Raw genomic sequence first — 24409 nt, forward strand, 5'->3', positions numbered from 1 at the left:
CACTGATGTTGCTTTAGCAAAGTAGAAAGAAAGCACTCATCCACTGAATATGTGACAATAGTCCATTGCACCTATATGTTGCTTTAGCAAAGTAGAAAGAAAGCAACCAGCACTCATCCCACCGACACATTTTTCGCCTAGACTTTTTCGGATCTGGATCCTCTCCTGAGCTAATGGAGAGATCCTCCTCATCAATCATCGTGGGTCGTTGAATTTTTATCCAACGGCTAAAACAGGGAGGTCTCTTTAAAGTTATAATGATTGTAATCGTTGGATAAAAATCTAACGGCCCACGATGATTGATGAGGAGAATCCTCTCCATTAGCTCAAGAGAGAGGATCCAAATCCGACTTTTTCCACCCACAAAACAAGGCACAACCACCAATTCGCTCTTTATGCTTTAACGTGTGTACTCCACTGACTTATTGGCCAGCTCAATTTTTTGTTTTTTTGTTTTTTTTTAAATCTTGTGACATTAGCAATATGTTATATGTATTACTAGTTTATTTGTTTGTGATATTAATATTAACTTTTAATTATTACTATCAACGTTGAAAGGTTGTGAAATTTTGAAGAATTGATTGAGAAATCAGATGAGAGATCAGTGAATGATATCATAATTATTTTTTTATATATAAAGATTTGATGGTATTTGATAAGCTGTCATGCAATGTTTTCAAAATATAAAACATGTCGAACGATATATTATATGAAAAATTAATAAATTAATGGAAGTATTTTATTTAATAAGTTTTTTAACTTTTTAATTTGTAACCTTATTATTTGATAATGCTTCCATTCATGCAGATATCTAGTTTTATCCGGAGGTGTACAATATACTGTGTGAACACATGACAATTCGTCCGTAGCACCGACGTTACCATTGTTACTTTTCCACTCACTTACCCCATCCAACCGACGCATTTTTAGCCTACAGTTTTCCACTCGCAAACAAAGCGCGACCACAAATTCTCTCTTTATGCTTTAACGTAAAGCATCACTCCAAAATGTGAATTTCATAAGAGTATCTGGTCGTCCTACTCCCAAATGTGAATTTCATAAGAGTTTAGCTTCAGTTTCCATTACAAAACGCTTCTCTCAGACTACTAGTTTCCAGAAAGAAAGAAAAAAAAATGGCTTTGATTGCAGAGGCTTTTCTCTCTGCTTCCATCCAGACGCTGTGCGACAAGATTGGTTCTGGCGAGTTGATGGACTTCTTCTGGGGAAAAAAACTTGACTATTCACTCCTGAAGAAACTGAAGCGGACGTTTCTGGCCCTTGATGCAGTGCTTGATGATGCAGAGGAGAAGCAGATGGAGAAACCCCGTGTGAAAAAGTGGCTTGACGAGCTCAAACATGCTGTCTTCGATGCCGAGGACCTGCTGGATGAGATCGATACTGAAGTTTTGCGAAGCAAGGTGGAAGCTGAATATCAAACGAAGAAAACCCAGGTGTGGAACTTCTTCTCTACTCCTAATCCTTTTTATCAGGGCATGAATGGTAGGATTCAAGAGTTACTTGAAGAACTAGAAAACCTTGCACAACAGAAACGTGTGCTCGGTCTCAGAGAAGGTGTCAGGGGCAAGCTTTCACAAAGAACTCCCACAACTTCCTTCGTTGAGCATGAATTCTGTACTTATGGTAGGGATGAAGATGAAGCGAAGTTGAAAACACTGCTGCTATCTGATGATGGAAGGGGCGGCAATACATCTGTAATCCCCATATGGGGAATGGGAGGAGTTGGTAAGACAGCCCTTGCTCAACTCCTTTACAATAATGACAGGGTGAAAGAGCATTTTGATGTTCGAGCTTGGGCGTGTGTCTCCGAAGACTTTGATGCTGTTAGGGTCACTAAAACCCTTCTTCAGTCAATTGCTTCAATACCCTGTGATAAGTCAGATATGAGCTTGCTTCAAGTTGCTCTTAGGGAACAACTAACGGGGAAAAGGTTTCTACTTGTGTTGGATGACCTTTGGAATGACGATTATAATGATTGGAGTGTTCTTCAAGCTCCTTTCACTTATGGGGCGAGGGGAAGTAAGGTCATTGTGACAACAAGGAACGAAAGTGTTGCATCCATCGTGCACACTGTTCCTATTCACTCTTTAAAACAATTGTCGCATGATGATTGTTGGTTGTTACTTGCAAAACATGCGTTTAGAAATGAAAACGCTATTGCACATCCAGACTTGGAAGAAATTGGTAAAAAAATTGCACGTAAGTGCAATGGTCTGCCTTTAGCTGCGAAAACACTTGGAGGTCTCTTAAGTTGCCACATGGACTACAAGAAATGGAATTATATATTGAATAGCAATCTTTGGGAGCTACCACAAGCAAATAGTATTCTTCCATCTCTAAGATTGAGTTTCCATTACCTCCCGCCTTATTTAAAACAATGTTTCGCTTATTGCTCAATTTTTCCAAAGGACTATGAATTTAAGAAGCATACTTTGGTTCGACTTTGGATGGCTGTTGGTTTAATTTCACAAGCTGACGGCGGGACAAGAATGGAGGAGGTTGGAGAGAACTATTTGAATGAATTAGTATCACGATCACTAATTCAAAGATCAAGAACCGAGGAGCCTGGATTCACAATGCATGATCTCATTAATGACTTGGCTATGTTCGTGTCTAGAGAATTTTGTTTTCGGATGGATGAGGAAGGATCATATGAAGTTCCTAAAAGAGTTCGACATTTGTCATATGCGAAAGGATATTGTGATGCCGCTAAAAAGTTTCAGCCATTAAATGGAGTTAAATATTTGCGTACCTTCTTACCCATGTCTTTAAGGAAGACAAAGTGGGATTATGTAAGTAGTAAGGTTCCAAATGATTTTTTGCCAACCCTAAAATGTTCACGGGCACTGTCTTTGGCAAGATATAGAAACGTCAGTCACTTACCTGATTGCATCGGGGACCACATACATCTGCGCTACATTGACCTCTCTTTCACTGCTATTAAAAGGTTACCAGATACCGTGAGTGGTCTCTACAATTTGCAAACTCTATTGTTGGTAGGTTGTTACTCTCTTGTTGAATTGCCTGTAGACATGAGGAAACTGATTAATTTGCGCCATCTTGATATTAGCTATACTGGTATAAAAGAAATGCCGGTGCAAATGGGTAGACTAAAAAGTTTGAGAACACTCACTGGTTATGTATTGGGGACATCTACTAGGTCTGGTGGCATTGGAGAATTGGGGGAGTTGCCCAATCTTGGAGGGGAACTTTCTATCATGAATCTAGAGAATGTAGTCCATGTTGTGGATGCCTTGCGGGCCAATTTGAAGGATAAGAAAGATCTCAATGAAATAGAGTTGGCATGGGGTAGAGAGGATGCAGATGATTCCATAAAAGAGAGACAAGTACTGGAAAAATTACAACCTTCTGTAAATTTGGTGAAACTGACCATCACATGTTATGGTGGAACAAGCTTTCCGAATTGGTTGGGAGACTCTTCCTTCTCCAACATAAAAGTCATGCGCCTCAGTAGTTTTAGTAATTGTTGGTCGTTGCCACCAGTTGGGCAGTTGTCTGCTCTTAAGGAGCTCTATATATACAACATGAAATGTATTATGAGTATTGGTGCTGAGTTTTATGGTGTCAATGGAATTTCTCTAATTCAGCCATTTCGTTGCTTAGAGAAGCTGGAATTTACAAGGATGCCAGAATGGGTAGAATGGCTGCCAAGTCCGGGTAGAGGTCAATGTCCAGACTTTCCTCGTCTCGAGGAGCTGGTTTTACAGAGTTGTCCGAAGCTGAGGGGAAACTTGCCCGATCATCTTCCTCGCTTGAAAAAACTTAAAGTGTCCGACTGCGGGGTTCTGCATGAAGGGGCTACTAGGAGTAGGTGGATACCCTGGTCTCTCATTGTTAACGCGGAATCCTTGCGACAATCTCTTCAGGATCTGGAAATAAGAGGATGCCCTGGTCTCTCGTCGTTACTAGAGACGGAGACGCTGTCCTCGCTTTCCATGCTTGATATTCAAATTTTTAGTCGCACAGATTGCTTGCAGCCGCACTTGAGCAGTCGTCTTCAAAAATTGACTCTCCATGATTGCGGGTCCCTCCGGTCGTTCCCTAGAAATGGTCTACCCACTTCGTTGACACGTCTTTGTATAGAAAGTTGCAGGAGATTAGAATTCCTATCTCATGAGATGATGGCCAAATTGACATCCCTTCGATATTTGGCTTTAATTGATAGCTGTGATTCACTGAGGTCCTTCCCGCTGGGCGTTTTCCCCAAACTTTCATCTCTTGAGATCTGGGGCATTAAAAATCTAGAATCCCTTTCCATTGGAGAAGGAGCTGATGTTGAAAATCTCACTCATCTCGATTCTCTCTGTATCTATATTTGTCCAAATCTGGTCTCTTTTGCCCACGGGGGGTTGCCCACTCCCAACCTGTCTCATTTTGATGTCTATGGATGCGAGAATTTGAAGTTATTGCCCGATCGAATACACACACTCACCGCCCTTCGATATTTGCGGATATCTGGTCTTCCAAATGTAGAGTCATTTGCAGAAGGAGGTTTGCCTCCCAACCTACAATCATTTCAAATCGATGATTGTGGGAAACTGAGGCCTTCAGTGGAGTACTGGGGTTTGCAACGACTTGTCTCCCTTCGAACATTTCAGATCTCGGGAAGCGAGGATGTGTTGGAGACGGTGCTCAAGGAACAGCCGCTCCCTACCACTCTTCACACTCTCCAAATCTCTAACAATAAAAGTCTGAAATCTTTGGAGGGAAAGGGACTTCAACACCTCACTTCTCTTCAAGAGCTCGAAATTTACGAATGTGATAGTCTCGAATCCCTGCCAAAAGAGGGTTTGCCGGCATCGCTATCTTTTCTGAGGATCGGCACATGTCCTTCTCTGATGAAGAGGTGTCAGGAGAAGACGGGAGAAGAGTGGAGCAAGATAGCTCATATTCCTTGCATCGAGATAGGCAACCAAGTCATCATTTGAGATCTAAAGTCAAATTCAGGTTCGTACATAGCACCATTTTTCATACAATAACATATAAGATTGAGATTCTGTAAAAGTTTCACTTCAATTGTTCAATTAATCAAGGTTCTGTAATAGTTTCACTTCAGATTCTGTAAAACTCTCTTAATACTTGTCTTTGTTTGTAATTCTTATGAAGGACTTAGAATCAAGGTTCTAACTGGTTACCAGTTACCACTCTGATTGGCTGGACAAATATGAATAAATTAAGAAAAGAGCATTAAGTCACAAGATTCCTTTTTTAACTTTATTTCAGGGTTTCTGAAGGACCAATATGAACTCTATATCTCCACTTGGTATGGAAGTCTGCCTTACTCGTTTGTTATTTCAGGAGTTCAATGTAGATGTTGCAAACAGGTTTAGTGGAGGTGAGGGATTATATTCATGAATCATAACATAAGGAAAAGTTTCAGATTGTCAAACTTGCACAAGTAATTAAGATCACTTTATAAATCATAATTTCTTCATCTTTGATTCAGGACTATCTTTTCTAGATGAGGTATCAAAAGGATTGAGCTCAAGTTGAATCAACATTCAATAACGATGAGAAGAAAGGATTAAACACGATTTTTCCAAATTTGATGTGGAATTAACGGGAGTTGGAGAAAACCAGTGAAGGTAAAACTCTGGATTCTTCTCTTTGTTTCTAATTCTTATGAAGGACTTTGATATTCTGCATTTGGAACTTAGAATCAAGGTTCTAACTTGTTACCACTTTGATTGGCTGGACAAATATGAATAAATTAAGAAAAGAGAAATAAGTCACAAGATTCCTTTTCTAATTTTATTTCTGGGTTTCCGAAGGACCAATGCAAGGCATCACTCTGAATCATGAGCTCTATATCTCCTCTCGGTATGAAAGTCTGCCTTACTTCTTTGTTATTTCAAGGTTGTTCTGAGAGAACACTACAATACGGGCATTGTTTTCAGGAGTTAATGTAGACGTTGCAAACAGGTTTTGACACATTGTTCAGGATCACCTGCAATTCTTTTGCTCATATACTTGGAAATTTTGAAAATGCTTCTCTTATGGGGCTTTTTGGATTTTGATGCAGAGATATTCTTCGTAGTCTTCCCAGAGGTTATCATAAACAGTAAAGCAAGGAATCTGATAATGTACACATAATGATTTTGCAAGCCATTTTAGTGGAGGTGATTTACGTTATCAGGTCGACATCTTTTTTTTTCTTCCTAAATTTGTATTACCCTATGTTAATGAGTTGTGTATACTAAAACTCCTAGTTCTCTCACCCTGTGTTTGGATGAGGGAGGAATTTAGGATCAGCTAGTTAGAAATCAACTACAAAACATTAGATATAGATATTTGAAATGCACTAGGTGATCATTACAACATAAACAAACTATTTATAAATGCCTCCTTTCGTGCGGTCATTTATCCCTCTCGATACATTGCATCTAGTCTTTCATATGCCTCTATCTAATCTTTTGTAATGAGTTTTAACTAATTTGGCCTTAAGCCCTTGGCACTTTCAAATCCATCATCCAGATGTTCCATTTAAGAGAATCATGTTGCCTGTGGTATATTGTTAATTGCTTATTCTTGTAGTTTAGGTATTGCTTTGCCATTTAATTGATGGAACTATGTTACATTCAATATTATTTATAGGTCCTCGCATTTTGAAAGTAACTTATTCTGGCCATTTCAGCATGATCAACCAGGGAATTTGTTCTTGAGGGCAGCACATGCTGCTAACTTTATTGATAGATAAAACATAAATAAGGACAGGTACTTCGTCCAAAATGAATGTAACTTCTACATAAACTAATCTAAGATAAGTGCACATATATAAGGATACTTTGTATTTTCTCAGTGGTTTTCAGTTTGCATCTGTTAAGGCTACTTTGTCACAGCTTGTGGACATCTTATTCTCCTCGAAGCTTATCCGAAGGAATTAAGAGATTATAGCATTCTTGTCTACCATTGTGGATTTTATGAGCAATCACTTGAATATCTATGGTTGTAGCTGGACAAAAAGGTACATTTTCTAATTTCTATATGTATGATGACGTGCTACTTTGATAAAAAAAAAAAAAAAAATCTATTAAAGTACCTTTATTTGGATTCTTCAGGATCATCCACTACAGAGGCGACTGTCTGATTCATTTAACTGTTTTGGTGGAATATGCCGCAGAGAAATTGAGGATACGCCTTTTCCTAATTTTGATGGTTGATGGTTGGAGCAAGCTGTCGTATGTTAGAAATTTTCTTGGTAACAACTCTGAACCATAGTTGTGTGACCATTTACATTATTGCATATAGCAGTGCGAACCCTAATCAGTAGGAGTTTCGTACAAACTGGGAAAAACGGGACTTTAAGTGAACTTCATCCAGGGAATGTTTTGTCAGCTATCGAGTGTTTTCTACCTCTATATATATAACAAGATGAACAAAACCAGAGATATAAGTCCTGCCACATTCTGCAGTTTCATTTTTAATGCCAGGCTTTTATTTACTAGTTGAGTCGACCAGACCATCAATAGATTGGAAGGCCGGAATATTGAATAGTTGGAATAATCAACTGGCAAAATGGACAACAGCGGAGCTAGTAAGGCGTCTTGTGATACTTTTAACATTCAGGTGCTGCAGTGGTAACATGTTTACTCTTGTGTAAATTGATGAATTATTTTGTCAAATTTTGCTTCATTATAAATTCATATGGATCTCCTTTGTTTATAATTAAGTTCCTTAAATGAATATTATGGACTGTTTTTGGATGAAATCATAGTATTTGTGGTTTTTTTGGGATGCAAAATCAATCAGATCGTTTGTACTCAGGTTGTCGTATTCACATGGATATGATCCTAGCTAAATTATCCCCTAGTTAGTGAGGGAATAATTAACGAGGGTTTTGTCAATATGTCACATGTATTTCAGAAACCCATCACACTTATTATATATTGCATTCAAATATTTTGTCAGTCAGGACAACATGATGGGACTAACGTATGCCACTTCATTGATGCAGAGAGAAAACAGTGGAATGATGTTTAACATCTTCCCTTGATGTCACCGACATCTTGGAGTGGGTTGAAGAGAGCAGTGGTGACGATGACCACACACAAAAATGAGAGCACGGTTTCCTTGCAGTGGTAACATGTTTACTCTTTATGCAATTGATGTATATATTTTGAGCAACAAATTGTTACTGTATTTGTGGTTGAATTACCCTAGATTATTATTATCTGATATTGCAGGGTCGTCCATCACAGAGGCAAGGCGACCATCTGATCATTAACTGTTCTAGAGGAAGATGCCGTGGAGAAATTGATGATACGGCATAGCTTGCTTTTGGTCAAGGAGGGTTGGAGCAGGCCATCATATGATAGAAATTTTCTTGGTAACAACTCTGAACCATGGTAGTCCTAATCAGTAGGAGGTTCATTAATTATACTGGGAAAAGTGGCACTTTAAGTGAATTTCACTCCCGAAAAGAAATTTTTGACTTATGTCATAGTCAGGAAATATGTGAGGCTGTTAAAATACAGCCTTATGGCCATGCATTCTGGAAACTGGTTGTTCATGCATTAATCGTTTGCTTTGCTTGCAGGCAAGAACGGGCGAGGAGCCAGAGGCCCTCCAGAACTTGGTTGCGAACAATGAAGAGAACTTGCAGGTCCCCCAGACTCCTGAAAGCACTGAATAAAACGTGCAGGTTTCCTAGACCCTGTGGAAGCATTGAGGAAAACTTCAAGTGTCCGACTGCGGGGTTCTGCATGAAGGGGCTACTAGGAGTAGGTGGATACCCTGGTCTCTCATTGTTAACGCGGAATCCTTGCGACAATCTCTTCAGGATCTGAAAATAAATGGATGCCCTGGTCTCTCGTCGTTACTAGAGACGGAGACGCTGTCCTCGCTTTCCATGCTTGATATTCAAATTTTTAGTCGCACAGATTGCTTGCAGCCGCACTTGAGCAGTCGTCTTCAAAAATTGACTCTCAATGATTGCGGGTCCCTCCTGTCGTTCCCTAGAAATGGTCTACCCACTTCGTTGACATATCTTCGTATAGAAAGTTGCAGGAGATTAGAATTCCTATCTCATGAGATGATGGCCAAATTGACATCCCTTCAAGAGTTGACATTAAGCCATAGCTGTGATTCACTGAGGTCCTTCCCGCTGGGCGTTTTCCCCAAACTTTCATCTCTTACAATCTTGGGCAGTGAAAATCTAGAATCCCTTTCCATTGGAGAAGGAGCTGATGTTGAAAATCTTACTCGTTTTCAAGTCTCTGAATGCGAGAATTTGAAGTTATTGCCCGATCGAATACACACACTCACCGCCCTTCGATACTTGTGGATATCTGGTCTTCCAAATGTAGAGTCATTTGCAGAAGGAGGTTTGCCTCCCAACCTACAATCATTTTATATCAGCAGTTGTGAGAAACTGTGGCCTTCGGTGGAGTACTGGGGTTTGCAACGACTTGTCTCCCTTCGAACATTTCTGATCAAGGGAAGCGAGGATGTGTTGGAGACGGTGCTCAAGGAACAGACGCTCCCTACCACTCTTCTCACTCTCGGAATCTATGGAATGAAAAGTCTAAAATCTTTGGAGGGAAGGGGACTTCAACACCTCACTTCTCTTCAAAAGCTCAAAATTTACGGATGTGATAGTCTCGAATCCCTGCCAAAAGAGGGTTTGCCGGCATCGCTATCTTATCTGAACATCTACCGCTGTCCTTCTCTGATGAAGAGGTGTCAGGAGAAGACGGGAGAAGAGTGGAGCAAGATAGCTCACATTCCTTGCATCCGGTTTGAGGACCAAGTCATCATTTGAGATCTAAAGTCAAATTCAGGTTCGTACATAGCACCATTTTTCATACAATAACATATAAGATTGAGATTCTGTAAAAGTTTCACTTCAATTGTTCAATTAATCAAGGTTCTGTAATAGTTTCACTTCAGATTCTGTAAAACTCTCTTAATACTTGTCTTTGTTTCTAATTCTTATGAAGGACTTAGAATCAAGGTTCTAACTGGTTACCAGTTACCACTCTGATTGGCTGGACAAATATGAATAATTAAGAAAAGAGCATTAAGTCACAAGATTCCTTTTTTAACTTTATTTCAGGGTTTCTGAAGGACCAATATGAACTCTATATCTCCACTTGGTATGGAAGTCTGCCTTACTCGTTTGTTATTTCAGGAGTTCAATGTAGATGTTGCAAACAGGTTTAGTGGAGGTGAGGTGAGGTGACTTATGTTACTATATTGACAGACCTGTCTTTTTGCCTTTATTTGCATTGTCCTATGTCAGTGAGTTGTGTATGCTAGAAGTCCTAGTTCTCTCACCCGGTGTTTGGATGAGGGATTTGAAAGTACCAAGGAATTTAGGATACATTAGTTAGAAATCAACTGCGAAACATCAGACATAGATATTTGAAATGCACTACATGATCATTACACACATAAACAAAGCATTTATAAATGTCTCCTTTCAAGCAGTCATTTACAATTCCCTCTCGATGCATTGCATCTTGTCTGTCATATCCTTCCGCATAATCTTTTGTAGTGAATTTTAACTAATTAAGCCTTAAGCCTGCGCTTGGCACTTTCAAATCCCTCATCCACACGTTCCATTTAAGAGAATCATGTTGCCTGTGGTATATTGTTATTTGATTACTCTTGTAATTTAGGTATTCATTTGACATTTAATTGAAGAGTGAACAACCTTTTCGTTCCGCATTGTTTCTAATTTATCTTTAGTCAGAATATTATGAACCTGCCTATAAGTTGGTACCATATATGTTGTCAGATATTATGGATATGGACCTGAGTTGGTACCATATCTACAGGTCCTCCTAATCATGATTTACAATTCACCAATGAGTAGAAAAGCTTTTGTTCACCAGCCTTCATCCAACAGCTAATAAGTTTTCAAAAATGAAACGTTCTATGCGCTAGGATGTAAATGTCAACCAGTAGATTTCAATTGAGCAGTTGTAAGCATGGGTTTTGTGCTAAAAGTGAGTCAAAGTACAGGTTAAATATATCTTTGTGTACATTTGTTTGTGAGTGACATTGTCTTTATATAATTTATTTACATGCATATTTGATCTTCGGACATGTGTGCAAGGCTTTAACCTTAGCTACATCTGGTCTCATAGTTTACTATTTGTACAGATCTAAAAAAATTGAAGGGCGCATTCTGGCCCATTTCAGCATGATCAACCAGGGAATTTTTTCTTGAGGGCAGCACGTGCTGCTAAATTTATTGATAGATCAAGTGTAAATGAAGACACGTACTTTGTCCGAAGTGAATGTAGTTTCTACTTAAAACTAATCCAACTTAAGTGCATATATATAAGCCTTTATAAGGATACTTGGTATTTTTCCACTGGCGTTCAGCTTGCATCTGCTAAGGATACTTTGTCACAGCTTGTGAGCATCTTATTCTCCGAGAAGCTGATCCGAAGGAATTAAGAGATTACATCATTCTTCTCTACCATTGTGGGCTTTATTAGCAATCACTTGAATATCTAAAGTTGTAGCAGGACAAAAAGGTAGGTTTTCTAATTTCTATATGTAAGATGACATCTGACTTTGATATCAAATCTAATAAAGTACCTTTATTTGGATTCTTCAGGATCGTCCACTACGGAGGCGACTGTCTGATTCATTAGCTGTTTTGGTGGAAGATGCCACAGAGAAATTGATGATACGCCTTAACCTAATTTTGATGGAGGATGGTTGGAGCACGCCGTCGTATGTTGGAAATTTTCTTGGTAACAACTCTGAACCTCAGTTGTGTGATCATGTACATTATTGCTTATAGCAGAACAAACCTACATAGTAGGAATTTCATGCAAACTGGGAAAAACGGGACTTTAAGTGAACTTCATCCTGGAAATGTTTTGCCAGATATCCAGTGCTTTCTTCCTGTATATAACAAGATTAATAAAACCAGAGATATAAGTCCTGCCACATTCTGCATTGTCATATTTAATGCCATACTTTTATATACTAGTTGATTCGACCACATCATCAATGGGTTGGAAGGCAGGAATATTGGATGGTTGGAAGAGTCATAGGATATGTGAGGAAATAATTAATGAGGGTTTTGTCAATATCTAGTGTGTATTTACAGAAATCCATGATGGGACTAACGCATGTATTAATGAGGTTTTGTCAATATGTCAATATGTCACTTTGATTTTCAGCACCTCACTTCTCTCCAATAGCTTGAAATTAGAAGCTGTGATAATCTCAAATTCCTGCCAAAAGAGGGTTTGCCGGCATCGCTCTCTTGTCTGAGCATCCAGAATTGTTCTTTTCTGGAGAACAGGTGTCAGGAGAAGACAGGAGAGTAGTGGAGCAAGATAGCTCACATTCCTTGCATCGAGATAGGCGACCAAGTCAACATTTGAGATCTCAACTCAAAGTCAGATTATGTAAAAGTTTCACTTCAATTGTTTGCTGTCATCTATATATAGTGTTTAATTAATCAATCAATTTTAACTTTTCAACTGTTTAACTCAACTATACTACCATTAAAAAACATAATTGTTTAAATTTCAGGACACTATCATCCATGAGCAACAGGTGTTTGCTTGCATAAATTACTGTGTACAGTGTACAATACCAAGTAAGTTATTGGGTGATCTGGCTAGCTGAGTCACGAATATGATTCTCCTGCACCGGACGAGCTAACTCCTTGATGATGGTTTTTTTTTCCTCCTGCTGCGGCTTGAATACGGTGGAATGCTTACTCATCTTTCAGTGCATCTGTCATCTTTACATAGGTGCCGGTATGTTTTTGTACAAACACAATGTGTGAATTTGGCTAGCTGCTGCACTCTTACAGATTTCACCGTAAGTTGTTGAATACTGGATTGTAACTAACGCTCCTTTTCTTTTCTTGCTTCAGGATCATTATTGTGGATTATATTCATGAATCATAACATAAGGAAAAGTTTCAGATTGTCAAACTTGCACAAGTAATTAAGTTCAATTTATAAATCATAATTTCTTCATCTTTGATTCAGGACTATCTTTTCTAGATGAGGTATCAAAAGGATTGAGCTCGAGTTGAATCAATATTCAATAGCGATGAGAAGAAAGGATTAAACACGATTTTTCCCAATTTGATGCGGAATTAACGGGAGTTGGAGAAAACCAGTGAAGGTAGAACTCTGTGGATTCTTCTCTTTGTTTCTAATTCTTATGAAGGACTTTGATATTCTGCATTTGGAACTTAGAATCAAGGTTCTAACTTGTTACCACTTTGATTGGCTGGACAAATATGAATAAATTAAGAAAAGAGAAATAAGTCACAAGATTCCTCTTCTAATTTCATTTCTGGGTTTCCGAAGGACCAATGCAAGGCATCACTCTGAACCATGAGCTCTATATCTCCACTCGGTATGAAATTCTGCCTTACTTCTTTGTTATTTCAAGGTTGTTCTGAGAGAACACTACAATACGGGCATTGTTTTCAGGAGTTTAATGTAGATGTTGCAAACAGGTTTTGACACATTGTTCAGGATCACCTGCAATTCTTTTGCTCATATACTTGGAAATTTTGAAAATGCTTCTCTTATGGAGCTTTTTGGATTTCGATGCGGAGATATTCTTCATAGTCTTCCCAGAGGTTATCATAAACAGTAAAGCAAGGAATCTGATAACGTACACATAATAATTTCGCAGGCCATTTTAGTGGAGGTGATTTACGTTATCATGTCGACATCTTTTTTTTATCTTCCTAAATATGTATTACCCTATGTTAATGAGTTGTGTATGCTAAAACTCCTAGTTCTCTCACCCTGTGTTTGGGTGAGGGAGGAATTTAGGATAAGCTAGTTAGAAATCAACTACAAAACATTAGATATAGACATTTGAATTGCACTAGGTGATCATTACAACATAAACAAACTATTTATAAATGTCTCCTTTCGTGCAGTCATTTACAAATCCCTCTTGATACATTGCATCTAGTCTTTCATATGCCTCTATCTAATCTTTTGTAGTGAGTTTTAACTAATTTGGCCTTAAGCCCTTAGCACTTTCAAATCCATCATCCAGATGTTCCATTTAAGAGAATCATGTTGCCTGTGGTGTATTGTTAATTGCTTATTCTTGTAGTTTAGGTATTCCTTTGCCATTTAATTGATGGATCTATGTTACATTCAATATTATTTACAGGTCCTCGCATTTTGAAAGTAACTTATTCTGGCCATTTCAGCATGATCAACCGGGGAATTTGTTCTTGAGGGCAGCACATGCTGCTAACTTTATTGATAGATAAAACATAAATGAGGACAGGTACTTAGTCCAAAATGAACGTAGCTTCTACATAAACTAATCTAAGATACGTGCACATATATAAGGATACTTTGTATTTTCTCAGTGGTTTTCAGTTTGTATCTGTTAAGGCTACTTTGTCACAGCTTGTGGACATCTTATTCTCCTAGAAGCTTATCCGAAGGAATTAAGAGATTATAGCATTCTTGTCTACCATTGTGGATTTTATGAGCAATCACTTGAATATCTAAGATCGTAGCTGGATAAAATATTTTCTAATTTCTATATGTATGATGACGTGCTACTTTGATAAAAAAAAAAAAAAAATCTATTAAAGTACCTTTATTTGGATTCTTCAGGATCGTCCACTACAGAGGCGACTGTCTGATTCATTTAACTGTTTTGGTGGAAGATGCCGCAGAGAAATTGATGATATGCCTTATCCTAATTTTGATGGTGGATGGTTGGAGCACGCTGTCGTATGTTAGAAATTTTCTTGGTAACAACTCTGAACCATAGTTGTGTGACCATTTACATTATTGCATATAGCAGTGTGAACCCTAATCAGTAGGAGTTTCATACAAACTGGGAAAACCGGGACTTTAAGTGAACTTCATCCAGGGAATGTTTTGTCAGCTATCGAGTGTTTTCTACCTGTATATATATAACAAGATGAACAAAACCAGAGATATAAGTCCTGCCACATTCTGCAGTTTCATAATTAATGCCAGGCTTTTATTTACTAGTTGAGTCGACCAGACCATCAATAGATTGGAAGGCCGGAATATTGAATAGTTGGAATAATCAACTGGCAAAATGGACAACAGCGGAGCTAGTAAGGCATCTTGTGATACTTTTAACATTCAGGTGCTGCAGTGGTAACATGTTTACTCTTGTGTAAATTGATGAATTATTTTGTCAAATTTTGCTTCATTATAAATTCATATGGATCTCCTTTGTTTATAATTAAGTTCTTTAAATGAATATTATGGACTGTTTTTGGATGAAATCATAGGATTTGTGGTTTTTTTGGGATGCAAAATCAATCAGATCGTTTGTACTCAGGTTGTGGTATTCACATGGATATGATCCTAGCTAAATTATCCCCTAGTTAGTGAGGGAATAATTAACGAGGGTTTTGTCAATATGTCACATGTATTTCCGAAACCCATCACGCTTATTTTATATTGCATTCAAATATTTTATCAGTCAGGACAACATGATGGGACTAACGTATGCCACTTCATTGATGCAGAGAGAAAACAGCGGAATGATGTTTAACATCTTCCCTTGATGTCACCGGCATCTTGGAGTGGGTTGAAGAGAGCAGTGGTGACGATGACCACACACAAAAATGAGAGCACGGTTTCCTTGCAGTGGTAACATGTTTACTCTTTATGTAATTGATGTATATATTTTGAGCGAGTAACAAATTGTTACTGTATTTGTGGTTGAATTACCCTAGATTATTATTATCTGATACTGCAGGGTCGTCCATCACAGAGGGAAGGCAACCATCTGATTCATTAACTGTTGTAGAGGAAGGTGCCGTGGAGAAATTGATGATACGGCGTAGCTTACTTTTGGGCGAGGAGGGTTGGAGCAGGCTGTCATATTATAGAAATTTTCTTGGTAACAACTCTGAACCATGGTAGTCCTTGTCAGTAGGAGGTTCATTAAATATACTGGGAAAAGTGGCACTTTTAAGTGAATTTCACTCCCGAAAAGAAATTTTTGACTTATGTCGTAGCCAGGAAATATGTGAGGCTGTTAAAATACAGCCTTATGGCCATGCATTCTGGAAACTGGTTGTTCATGCATTAATCGTTTGCTTTGCTTGCAGGCAAGAACGGGCAAGGAGCCAGAGGCCCTCCAGAACTTGGTTGCGAACAATGAAGAGAAGTTGCAGGTCCCCCAGACTCCTGAAAGCAATGAATAAAACGTGCAGGTTTCCTTGACCCTGCGGAAGCATTGAAGAAAACATGGAGCTCATGTCCTGAAACTAATTAGAGTTTTTAGCCATCAGAAGACAAAGTAGGTTTACATCCAAGTTACCAGTATGCGGCTGCCCCAGTTTCTGCATAAAACTCCTATATGGAAGTCGTTTCGTACTTCGGATTTCTCTCTGCGTGGCACTGCCGATTCGGAGGACGAAGCCATCTTCAGAAGTTGGCCAACTTCTGAATAGTTGGATCATAAGTCTGGGGAAGTGATTTTTGCACACCCTTAATCTTCCCGCACGCTCCCTCTTTGTTTTTTATTTTTGGATTGAAACAGTCAAAAGATAATCAATCAAGGGACATAATAGTAAGCGTGTTCAGAACTAAAAAATTTCGTGTGTGAATTTCTTTTTTTTTTTTTTTTTTTTGGCTTTTAAGTTAATACGTTTTGATGTCTATTATTGTAATTTCAAAAGACATTTTGGTATTAGCTTTGTTTTTGAGTTAATACGTTTTGATGTCTATTCATAAATGTTGATATGTTGCTTATTGCACTACGGTATTGTGCAAGTGTCATCGGTGGGCTGCCCGAGTTTTTTACACCTGAAAGTAAACAAATTTTCAAATGCGTTGGAAAATAAACTTGTTCAACTTATATATATGAGATGTTTCATTTTTAAAAACGAATACAATGTAATATTTGTTCAACTTATAAAAATACAAATAAACCATAATGAGTCGGTCGCTGATAAGAGAAACAAAAAGTTCCAAAAAGTAAAACAAAACAAATGAATAAGACAAATTCTTCGTTAAATTAAAGATCGCGTGCTAACAAACAATTTTATATTTTTCAGTCGTTTGTGGTTATTACATCAAAAGTAATAAGTAGTGGCTTGCAATGAAGCTTCATCTCCTTTAAATTAAGAGTGCATTTTTGTTCATTACCATTTAGTGTGGTATATGTTCATCATCCTATCTATCATCTTTAGATGAGTTTGAATTTTGAGATTTGTGCTTATCCATTACACGAATATCAAAATTTAAACTCCTCTAACGATGATAAATTGGATGGTGAGCATACACCACACTAATTGGATGGTGAGCATACAACACACTAAATGGTGGTGAGCAAAAATGCTCCCTTAAATGAAAAGTTATGTGAAGAGATTAAATTTGTAAAATAATTAATGTGTCATCAATAAAAAGTAAGCAAGTTAATCAATACTTATGTAATAATATAATCATTAACTTTTATGTAATTTACTTTACAAATTTAACTTTCCTAACATTACCCTTAAATTAATATCCACTTTTGAAATGAAGTTCCCAAGAAGATCCTTATCTTTCAACTTCGACCACATTTATAAAAGATTTTTCAGTGTGACCGGTACATGAGGTGATACATCACATGTCATTATATAAATGGTGAGATATGTGTGTTGAAAATTTAATAACTTAAAAAATAAAATTTTCTACCACTTATATAAAAATGTGTGATATACCAACTGTGTTCCGGTCACAATGAAAAGTAGCTAGTATATAGGAAACTGCTTCGTAGGTAGAGAGAAAAGCATTTCTTTTATGCATTTTTTGTGCTTCATATTCTTTTATGGTGTTTTATGGGTTTTTTTATGTCGATTTATAATGTAAATATTATTGTTGTATAAAAATAAAAATCCAAACATGTACACTTGATGGCATGCTAGTGATTAATATGATTTCTTGCAGATTTGTGGAGCTAATTAATACGTTTTTATGTAAAAGGAATTGCATTTCATCCGTACGCTTTGTGTGATGTACTTGTCTTTATTTTTCTCAAAGAAAAAGAAAAAGAGAAAGAAAAGTGATGTGTACAAGATAATCATTTTATCATGTAACCGGAAAAAAAAAGGTGAATATTTGTAGGTAAACTGTTCCTAACGAATAACAATGTGATGTGATAATGATTTGGTTCATCTAGATCACGAGATTCAGGAATGTATTGTAGACAAAAAAGTAACGCGTCATTAACAAAAAAAACAAATTGTTTAACCAAATGGAGTTGCAATGAATGACAGAAAATTTTGTGTCAACTTTTTCTATTTTATCACATACACATTGGAAGGTAGTAAGTAGGAAGTTGCTTCGTTGGTAGGTTGAATTGGAAAATCAATGGCAATATTACAAACCGCAGAGTGAGGTATGCGCATAATTTGCACTACGTCAGAGACCAAAACGAGGGACTCAAAGCTGACCTTAAAACTAGGTGGAGTAGCAGAGCATTTTACAGAAGAAATATGGATTAATTAATGTTAATTATTTCTATCTATTTTATTTATTTAATCAGAATAACATCATATGTCATTACATCATTGAAGAAATGCTTAAAAAAATTGTTTTTAATTGTATAATAACATATGATGTTCTTCTCTGTATTTCGGACATCCTAATCTCTTCACAACTTAAAAGTGGTGACCAAACACAAATCCAATTAAATTAAAAATCATAAACGAACGCAACTTCTAGTATAGACTCAAAAAATAAATTAACATCCAAGGGCACGTAAATTAACTATTAATTTTGAGCTCGAGTGGTTAGAAGACACAATGGATTGAGTATATGATTACGAACCGAGTTCTTTGCTGTAGTTTACAGAGACACTTGCCATCATAAACTGTTTAATGGTTCTAAAGGAGAGGAAGATGCAAATGCATGCACTGCAAATTCAAAGAAATCAACACGAGTCGAGTGATGATTGTCTCAGCAGCCTTAGATTGCTGAACCTGTGCGAGCCAGAAAAAGAAGTCCAGTTTCTATAGGAGCTGCAGTAAAAAGGATAATGCTAAATATATTAAATTTGGAGACAAAATTTGTAAACCAAATGATGTGTAACAAATAGAAATGAGCATATTTATCAACGCTTAAGTAATGATCTAATCATCAACTTTCATGTCATTTAATTTTTAAAATTTTATTTGTAAATTTAACCTTCCTAGTATTAGATAGTAAAAATTTGTCACTCACAAAAGTACCAAATTCTCCACAAAAGAGTTTGACATCTTCAAAGATTTCATATTTGGAATCTCCCGGAAGGAATCTATGAAAAACACATACAAGAAGAATAAAACAAAAGTTTGAAGAATAAAACACATACAAGAAAAATGTTTGGTTTGTGAAATAAGAATTTGGAGAATACGTAGCGGATAATGGAAGATAAAGAATAATACTTGGTTATTTAAAGGATGGGTAGGAGTTCTTACTAAAAAATGTTCGTTGCTGATTCATAAAACTTTGTATTTATGATCAGAACCGTTTATATTATAAATCACTTTAAAAAGATCATCTCTGCAAAAATCAATTAAAAATTAAGGCCTTTCAATCATCGAACTGTGTAAAAAACAGATGAACGGAATTCCCTTACTAATAGGAAAATTAATGAAAAAGCTTGAAAACTTTGAGTTTTAACGATAAAGATAAAATAAAGGGTAAAGTGAATAGTACCAAAATTGACTTTTTAATATAAAAATATGGTTTTTCGTTAAAGTGAACAGTACCGGAAGTTTTTCGTTAAAGTTTCCATTACTAAAAGCATTATGAACCATCTATATATTTGTTACAACTTGGCTAAATTAGCATTTATCATAGCCCATCATTATCAACCGAGCCAGAGTGTCAATCTCCACCTAAGCTACCTACCACCCTAGTGCCTAGAACCCTACAAATCTACACTTGACCTATATAGGCCAGGGTAGGTCGGTCCACACCTCTACTGCCTAACCCACTCAGCCTAGTCTGCTACTATAAAATAATAAAAATAGTTATTTTACACATAAAAGTAAACAACATTTTATTTCAAAAATATATCTATGAATCGTTTTGTTGTAAAATTCAAAATATAATAATATGTAGTTAACTTGAGGTAATCCGATAACATTGATGGCAATTCCTGCCAAAACCTTAAATCTAAATTTTCTATGAAATCAAAGACTGAAACTCAAAACTCAAAACTCGTAATTATTGGATGATAGAATATTATTGCTACAAAACTCAAAACTCAAAAGTAAAATAGAAAAAAAGGATGTAAAGGAAAATAGGTGGCAGTAGTAAAAAACTGCAGAGTGAAGGCTGCGATATCAGGAACAGCCCAGCCCCACCAGAACGCGCTGCAGCTGACCTTAATACTAACCAAGCAGAGTAGAAATATGGATTAATTAATGTCATTTATTAGCTTCCTCTTTCCTTCTACAGTTTCCGGTTGCCCTTTAATTTGCTTGCTTATTTGGTTAGCTATCCTGTTTTTCTAGTGCGACATTATATCAAATATTTCATTAAATTAATTTAGTATAATTTCTAAAGCTAATTCAATCTTGAATGATCTAACGCAATGAACGCATCCTATATCTTCCTACTCTAGAAGACCACACAATACATTTTTCCGACCACCCAGGGCGGGGTTCTGCTCACAAATTCGCCATCTGTCTGATATAGAGAGGGAAACCAGCATTACCATCAATAGATGTGTTGATTTGGGGAAAACAGCTCTTTACATTGCAGCAGAAGATGACTCCCTTGTGTCACATTCTTCAGTTCCGCTTCCGGCGGATGCTTTTATTAGTAGGTTTGGTGATCTTTCCATGGACTATTGTTCTCACCACAACTCTTCATTTAGATCCTCGCCTGAGAAATTGTTGGAGAGTTTGGAAAACTATTTGTACGTAAATAAGGTAATGTTGATTGATAGAGTTTTTGTTTGCAATAACTTGGATTATTATTCCTTTGTAGTTGATTCAAAGTTGAACTTAAAAACTCTTAAGTGATTCATTTTATTTTTAACTAAATTTTAGCTTGGTAGGGAAACTGCCGAACTTATAATGCTGAAGGAATGTGGCAGGGAGAAACTAAGATAAACTTCATATCGGGAAACAATTACTTTGTAGCAGAAAAGCTATCATTTGTTTTAAATAAATCAGGATCTGTGTATCTTCTTGGCTCTTCCCCTCGCTGCAAAATTCTTGCTTTCGCTGACTATTTTTTATCTGCTCTTTTTTTCAGGGTTTCGAAGGACGATTGCAAGGTATCACTCTGAATCACGAGCTCTATATCTCCACTCAGTATGGAAGTCTGCCTTACTTATTTGTTATTTCAAGGTTGCGAGAACAGTAGAATGTGGGGATTGTTTTCAGGAGTTTAATGTTGATGTTGCAAACAGGTTTTGACACATCGTTCAGGATCACCTGCAATGCTTTCACTCATATACTCAGAAATTTTGAAAATGCTTCGCCTATGGGGTTTTTTGGATTTCGATGTGGAGATATTCTTTCCTCATGATCTTCATGGTCTTCCCCGAGGTTATCATAAACAGAAAAGCAAGGAATCTGATAATGTGCACATAATGACTTCGCAAGCCCTTTTAGTGGAGGTGACTTATGTTTTCATGTTGAAATTTGTTTGTTTTGCCTTAATTTGTTTTGTCCTATGTCAGCGAGTTGTGTACGCTAAAACTTCTAGTTCTCTCACCCTGTGTTTGGATGAGGGATTTGAAAATGCCAAGAGGTTTAGGATAAATTAGTTAGAATTCAACCACAAAACATTCGATATAGATATTTTAAATGAGCAATGTGATCATATTGCCTGTGGTATTTTGTTAATTGATTAGTTCCTTTGTCATTTATCTTTGGTTATGGCAATGCAATCTATGTTATTCAAATTGGTTCCATGTGCTCTAGATTACCCACAGGTCCTCCTACTTTGAAAGTAACTTGTATAATTAGTCAGAATACTACCAACCTGCCTTAAGTTGGTACCATGTATTTAGTCTGAATATTATGGATATGGACCTGAGTTGGTATCATATCTACAGGTCCTCTGAATCATGATATACAATTCACCAATGAGTACAATAGTTTCTGTTCACCAACCTTCATCCAACGACTGTTAATTTTTTTTTTTTAAAGAAGAGAAACGTTCTCTCTGCTAGGATGTAGATTTCAACCATTAGATTTCGATTGAGCAGTTGTAAGCATAGATTTTGGTGAGTAGAACTATAGATTATCGATTATGTGTTTGCATCTTTATGTACATTTGATTGCTTGGTTAAACTTGTTTTTGATGCAAGTTAAACTTGTTTGCGACTTGTGCATCTTTGAATGACAATGAATATTTGTTTTACAAAGTATTATATATATATATATATATATATATATATATATATATATATATATAGGTCTCGTGAACGTCTCGCCCACGCCTTTGCCTTTTAAGGCATTGAATTGTATATAGATACATATTTGGTTAACATTTGATAAGGTCTATAGACATGTGTCCAAGCCTTTAATCTTAGCCATATCTGTTCTCATAGTTTACTGTACGTACAGATTTTAAGAAATTCGAAGGACGCATTCTGGCCGTTTCAGCATTATCAACCAGGGAATTTGTTCTTGAGGGCAGCACGTGCTGCTAACTTTATCGATAGATCAAACATAAATGAAGACAGGTACTTTGTCCGAAATGAATGTAGTTTCAACTGAAAACTAATATAAGTTAAGTGCATATATGTGAGGATCCTTTCTATTTTTGCAGTGGCTTTCAGCTTGCATCTGCGAAGGCTGCTCAACATAGACTAGATCGTGGTGTTTGGACTAGTGTACATTTTGGGGATATGAGGCGTGCCCTATCTGGTACGCATTTATTGAATCGTATTTAATCCCAGTGTCAAGAAGGTAATGTCAAAGTCAATAGATTATGCTTCTTGAAGCTGTTGAAGCGGTAACATAGATTGAGATGTCACCGGGAATGTCTTGGGACAATTGTAGTTGCATTTTCTGGAGGACAGGGTCCGACTCCTTATCAATAAGTCATTTCAAGTAAAATAACGTGTTATCCATAGCCATCTTTAAATAAAGTTGTAGAAGCATCTCTAACCTGTTTGAGGTCCCGTGGTGATTTTTAGTTAATAGTAGGATTTGACTTTTCAAGTTAAATTCTTGTACTGCAATTTGAAATTTGGAATTTTATCGTCACCGTTGGACATATTGTGCCCGCTGCCACATTTTGTTATCTGAACGTTGTATCTATTGTTACAGCTTGTGAACGTCTTATTCTCCTAGAAGCTGATCCGAAGGAATTAAGAGATTACAGCATTCTTCTCTACCATTGTGGATTTTACGAGGAATCACTTGAATATCTAAAGTTATATCAGGACAAAAAGGTACGTTTTCTAACTTCTATACGTATGACGACATACAACCTTGATGGCAAATCTTTTAAGGTACCTTCATATGGATTTTTCAGGGTCGTCCACTACGGAGGCGACCGTCTGATTCGTTAACCGTTTTGGAGGAAGATGCCGCAGAGAAATTGATGATACGCCTTAACCTAATTCTGATGGAGGATGGTTGGAGCAGGCCGTCGTATATTAGAAACTTTCTTGGTAACAACTCTGAACCATGGTAGTCTTCGCATATATTATTGCAGATAGCAGTACAAACCCAAATCAATAGGAGGTTCATGTAAACCGGCAAAGCGGCATCCTGGAAAAGTTTTGCCAGATATGCGGTGTTTTCTATCCGTATATAACAAGATGAACAAAACCGGAGATACGAGTCCTGCCACATTCTGCATTTTCCTATATGGTGCCAGTTTTTTATGTAGTAATTGTGTTGAACAGATCCTCAGTAAATTTGAACGCCGGAATATTGGAAGAATGAACCGGCAAAATGTACGACAGCGGAGGTAGTAGGGGTCTATTATCTCTGCTTGTGATACTCTTATGTAAATTGATGTATATAACAAGTTGTTACTTCATTTGTGATTTGAGTAATGACAAAATTATGTGGAATCATATATCTACATAGTGTGTAAATCTACGTGGATGATACACCTAACTAAAATTTACTCAATAAGGGGAGAAACTTAGGGTCCGTAACCATTTGGATTTCAGTTACAAAGGTGACAGAACAGGCAAATATTAGTGGAACTTATAAAGAGTGACAGAACAAACAAATATTAGTGGTACTTATATTGAGTGACACAGGACAGACAAATATTAGTGGAACGCATAATGTACTGTCTGAACACATGACAATCGTCCATTGCACCGATGTTGCTTTAGCAAAGTAGAAAGAAAGCAACCAGCACTCATCCCACCGACACATTTTTCGCCTAGACTTTTTCCACCCACAAAACAAGGGACAACCACCAATTCTCTCTTTATGCTTTAACGTGTGTAC

At 37.0% G+C, this 24409-nt stretch overlaps 2 protein-coding genes across 4 annotated transcripts in view; both read left to right on the forward strand.

Moving 5' to 3' along the window:
- Nucleotides 1-1013: 1013 nt before the first annotated feature.
- LOC125470713 (putative disease resistance protein At3g14460) overlaps nucleotides 1014-24409 on the forward strand; it is a 28366-nt gene continuing 4970 nt past the window's right edge. For 2 of the 3 annotated variants that reach the window (XM_048570154.1, XM_048570155.1), the window contains exon 1: nucleotides 1015-4986. In XM_048570154.1, coding sequence (XP_048426111.1) covers nucleotides 1134-4967 — 3834 coding nt within the window. In that variant the 5' untranslated portion in view covers nucleotides 1015-1133 and the 3' untranslated portion in view covers nucleotides 4968-4986. Of the gene's footprint in view, nucleotides 4987-8713; nucleotides 9819-11145; nucleotides 11255-24409 lie in introns of those variants that run through there. The other variant, XM_048570156.1, reaches the window with a different exon arrangement.
- LOC103961843 lies at nucleotides 13362-24027 on the forward strand. The gene is made up of 12 exons (XM_048570238.1): nucleotides 13362-13383; nucleotides 13487-13612; nucleotides 15751-15913; nucleotides 16106-16171; nucleotides 20629-20905; nucleotides 21026-21068; nucleotides 21234-21292; nucleotides 21391-21600; nucleotides 22556-22674; nucleotides 22761-22858; nucleotides 23264-23388; nucleotides 23472-24027. Exons 1-12 carry the CDS (start codon nucleotides 13362-13364, stop codon nucleotides 23631-23633), a joined length of 1470 nt encoding a protein of 489 aa, XP_048426195.1. The 3' UTR covers nucleotides 23634-24027.

The sequence above is a fragment of a genome, unplaced genomic scaffold (genome assembly GCF_019419815.1).
Source record: "Pyrus x bretschneideri cultivar Hongxiangsu unplaced genomic scaffold, Pyrus_bretschneideri_v1 Contig52, whole genome shotgun sequence".
NCBI lineage: Eukaryota > Viridiplantae > Streptophyta > Magnoliopsida > Rosales > Rosaceae > Pyrus > Pyrus x bretschneideri.

What these genes read in the sequence shown, in the direction of transcription:
- LOC103961843 (XM_048570238.1), top strand. Translation starts at nt 13,362, where the DNA reads ATGAGCTCTATATCTCCACTCG. An exon ending in GGTAACAACTCTGAACCATG is followed by an intron (nt 15,914 to 16,105) that starts GTAGTCCTTGTC and finishes CTTTGCTTGCAG; the next exon opens with GCAAGAACGGGCAAGGAGCC. An exon ending in ACAATGAAGAGAAGTTGCAG is followed by an intron (nt 16,172 to 20,628) that starts GTCCCCCAGACT and finishes CCGACCACCCAG; the next exon opens with GGCGGGGTTCTGCTCACAAA.